Genomic DNA, 4,506 nt, shown 5'->3' on the forward strand with positions numbered 1-4,506 from the left:
GACATCTTAGCTTGTAATATCTTTGCCACTTATATTGTAACATTTGTGTGGAATCTGAAAAAAATTTCATCCAGTTTTGAAAAATAATGTATTTAAATGTACAATAGTCTTAAGAAGATTATTGTAATAAAAAAATTACTGTATTCCTAAATTTACATTTCTTACAGAACCGGAAACTAATAAATAAATAAATAATCTAAGATAGTAATTTACATTGGGCAAGGTGAATTAAATCTAGTACGTGGAAAAACTGACCTGTTTCCAAGTTAGTTTTAGCTTTTAGGTGAATAATGTTAGAAAATACTAGTAAATTCTAATAATTTCCGAATGGCTAGTATTTACTAAACAGGAGATAAACGTTAGTTTGAACTAGAGGCGCTTGTGATATTCTTAATCTTATCTAGCCTGTAAAAAGGATGTATATTTTAGTTGCTAAGATGACATGTTCATGGCGGTTCGCAAAAGGAAAACGTATTCCGAAAGTAAGGTAATTGACAATTGCAAACAATTACTAAGGTTTGACGGCCATAATATTGATTTTTTGGCCGACGAGTGTTTGCCTGAGGATGGAATGGAGACTCGAGGAGAGGCACTCATCACGACAGAAAATGGAACTTCTATTATGCTACTTTGCTGATCCAAGTAAGGCTAAAACCACTTTCATTATTTTTCGATGACCCTGTATTTGTTACCTGTCGCTCCTATCTGCCTCCCACAGGTTTCTGGCTGCTGTAAGCCATGTTGTGGGCGTACTGCTTGTGGTGGTCGGCGTGTGCAGAGGCATAGCTGTCCCAACCCGCTCCGTGGCCACCTCCCGCTCCCCCACCCGACCCGTGCACCTTGACCTCATGCCTCGTCAGCAGCGGACCATGGGGCGACAGCAGCTTCCTCAGCAGGAACAGCCCGGCCAGCACTAGTGCCAGCGAGCTCTTGATCAGCGCGGCCTTGGCTATCAGCGCCACCACCACGTAGGCGATCACTCCGTAGATAAAGTACTGTACCTTTAGTACCAGCAAGAGCGGTAACAACTTCTTCAGCTTCTTTCCTCTGCCTGCAAAAAGGAACAGAGAAATGGGGATGAAGAATCTAGATAAAAATAGTTTAAACTTCTTGAAGGAGTTTTCTTACAACAAACCAGTGTGATGTTATTAGTTCCAAAGAACACCCGAATACTAGATAAACTAGAAATGTCCAAATTGTTGTACAAACATGTAGAGCGAAACATAATTATTTACAGGAATTTAATTTTTCGCCATTAAAAGGCAGATGATTAAAAAAAAAGTCTTCAATTATAATATAGTATGATACTGCGGATACGAAGAGAGTACGTTTCAAGCTGCCTATTTCGCTCATATAAACCGTATCAGGTTTAGCTTTGCTTACTGCAATTAAAGAAAATGTAAAACTCGTCACATTGTGCAAAATCCGTTGCGGCAGAAGTACGCCAAATTACAATAGGAAATGGTATATGAAATATGCTTATTGAAGCGACGAAGTGACAGTTTGTATTGGTCTTTTAACACTGAGATAGTATATTTGCGTATTCATATTTAGGGGATACATGTGTTACATCTGTGCCACGCGCCCAGAATTTAAAATTATATCAATTGTAAAATAATACAAACGCATATAGTAATATGAACAAAAGAGTTCTACTAGCAACAAATTTTTAAATTGCTAAAGCTACAGATTAGAGAACATATATGAGCATATGAGAACATGTGTGTCCCCATGGTGAACAAACAATTGGCTTAGAAATTTCAATAGGCACAATCTATCCTGAAATGTGACCACGTGTGCTGATTATGTCATTAACACAGACATTCCTCTGCCTCAGAGACCAACACAACGCTGAAAATTCGACCAAGCACCGAAAATAACTTGAATAAAAAACACAAAAAAATAAAGCAGAATTAAAAGAAAGATTTTTAGGGAGGCCATCTTTTTAATGAAATTGGTTACTGCACAGAGTAATTAAAAACTATTTACGGCACGCTTACTTAAAACAATTAAATTAAAACAACTATTTTTCTACTCGAATAATCAATTAAATACCAGAAGAAATTTTAATGATGGTGGTAATGCCGCAGCGTGACATACTTTAGAATTTAAGTTGTATATATGGGTTTAAATATTCCAGAAAAAAGACTACTTACATTCCTGTAAAGAAACGAAGCTATCTACTTATTGAGCAATGTTAGTGATAATCAAAAAGTAATAAAATCTAGCGATAAGTAAGATATGAAAGCGTGTCATTGAATTTAAGTGATTTTTTAATCAACACTAACTCATACGTAGTACAATAATTACTCATATATTGAACTTTTCCAGTTTAATTAAACTTAAACAAATCCTGTGCGATAATCCGTACACATTGTTTCTTAAGATTATTATAAATGTATCTCAATTATTTATCAACAAATCATAACAAATTAATCACTAAATTTCAGTGTTTTGATGACCTAGTTTTGACGCGTTTTAACACTCTTTGCTCTTTATATTCTTTTTGTGGAAGTTGTGACAAGTTTTAAACGCGCACAATTTTGAAATATATTGGAAATCTATGGTTGAATAATTAGTCTGTTTGGCTATAGAAATGTAAATATTCATATCGAATTGTAATTCAATAATCTAACCCGTTTTAGAGCTAAGGATATTTCAAGGAAGAACACACACAGCCAGAGAGACCGAAAACTAAGCAAGATATGACCAAACATTATGCATGACGTCATGTACATTTTTAGTTAACAAATCATTTGATGAAGTTTGATGCGGAAATTACTTAACACCCTCTATGTTATAAATTTGTATCAAAACACGCTTTATACGTATTAACAATTTTGACATGAATTGTGCATAGTTCATGGATATTTGGGTTTCTAACAACAACGAAATAATAACGTGGTGGGAAGGGTTGAATCAATATGGTTGAATTTAGCTTCGGTTCACCTTCCTTTTAGTGCAGCGTCTGAAATTTGAAGCTGTCACAGACTTGACTCCTGGGATCTGGAGTCATGTTCGAATGAAGAGACCCAAAAACAGTTAGCGACAAAGAAGCTAAAAATGAACTACTTAATGAATCGTTTCTACATCAGAGACATCCAGAATATAAAATGTAGTGTAATCTAGGCGAAGAGGTATTCTCATTGTCTCATCAGGTGCACATTGGGATACTAAGAAGAAGGCAAATTGGAGTTAAACTAAACATTCACAACGAAATAATAGTATAAGATTTATCTATGAACCTTCACCTACCGATTACTTTTATAAGAACTAGTAAATTCAGGAACCAACATAAAAAGAGCTGTTCCTACCATTTTGCTTTCTTACACGATGAAGAGACAAATTAATTTATAGCCTATTTAAATTGTTATTAATTAAATATGATTCCTAATGACGATTAGTAAGTGTTCTAAAAAGGTAAAAAACCAAAAGTAAACCTGAAACCGTTCAACAAATCAAGTCAACTCGGAGTATTCATCGAAACAAAAAGACAAATGTAAGAAAAATTGTATTTTGTAAAATGTCAAAAGGGCACACCATTTAACATATAATTTAATACATAAATGTTAACAAATTGATTGGATTATTAAAATGTTTTTCTTATTAGTTATTATTACTAATGTCATACGTTTCAAACAGTTTTATAATTTGTTGGAATATTTACGTTATATGTTTATTATTGATAAAGTGTGTATGAAGATGTTAAAAAATAAAATATATATAGAATTTGTTAAACTCAGTGTTATTCTCAAATATGTAAGCAGCCACTATAATTCTTGAATACTTAGTAATATCAGAAGCTGTACAGAGTGGAAATTGTATTAAATATTCAAATTACAAAAACGCGTTTAACAAGATGAAAATCGTATTTCATTGTTTAATTGTGTACCTTCAAACACAGCATCATACGTGTCGGGTCTGCCTCCGGGCTCGGGACTTTGGTTGCCGTTTATACCCGGGGGCTCAGCCCCCTCGGCTCCGGCGCCGTGCATCGCACGCATTCGTCTCTCTGCACTTTCAGCTTCCTCGTCCAACTCACTCGACACATTCTGCATAAACTCCGCACTGTCCTCGCCGAAGAGAGAGCTCAAACTCCTGAACACTTCGTCCCGAACACAAGACACCGGGTCTGTCTGCAGACAACCGTCCAGCCCCGGGTCCGCTGTCGGGGTGGCTCCGACCATAGATGCAAAGGAGACCAAGTACAGCACACCTAGTGGGACCATCGTGGCACTGACCGAACCTCTGGACCTACAGTCTCGGTGAGTATGAGGATTGTCCACATTCCAGTTTCTTTTTAAGTGACATCGATGGGTGGTGGGAAAAGCAGCTCTTTTTTATTTCTTAATGCTAACGTGAGGCGAATTCAGGAGTTTCTAAATTAATTGGGACCGACGCCCCACATATGGGAAAATGCGAACGAGCGGACAAAAAACGTGAGCATTTCTAGTTTTGGCGGCAGCTCGTTATGTAAATGCCCTGCCCGCGATCACTCGCGAAAGG

The 4,506-nt window shown here is 36.4% G+C and overlaps 1 protein-coding gene across 1 annotated transcript; it reads right to left on the bottom strand.

The window, feature by feature from the left end:
• Nucleotides 1-701: 701 nt before the first annotated feature.
• On the bottom strand, nt 702-4,229 carry LOC124361070. The gene is made up of 2 exons (XM_046815105.1): nt 3,893-4,229; nt 702-1,051 (listed from the first exon to the last, which is right to left on the bottom strand). Exons 1-2 carry the CDS (start codon nt 4,227-4,229, stop codon nt 702-704), a joined length of 687 nt encoding a protein of 228 aa, XP_046671061.1.
• Between the last annotated feature and the right edge of the window lie 277 nt (nt 4,230-4,506).

This window comes from Homalodisca vitripennis, chromosome 4, assembly GCF_021130785.1.
Source record: "Homalodisca vitripennis isolate AUS2020 chromosome 4, UT_GWSS_2.1, whole genome shotgun sequence".
Lineage (NCBI taxonomy): Eukaryota > Metazoa > Arthropoda > Insecta > Hemiptera > Cicadellidae > Homalodisca > Homalodisca vitripennis.

What these genes read in the sequence shown, in the direction of transcription:
- LOC124361070 (XM_046815105.1), bottom strand. Translation starts at nt 4,229, where the DNA reads ATGGTCCCACTAGGTGTGCTGTACTTGGTCTCCTTTGCATCTATGGTC. An exon ending in GTATGATGCTGTGTTTGAAG is followed by an intron (nt 1,052 to 3,892) that starts GTACACAATTAA and finishes TCCTTTTTGCAG; the next exon opens with GCAGAGGAAAGAAGCTGAAG.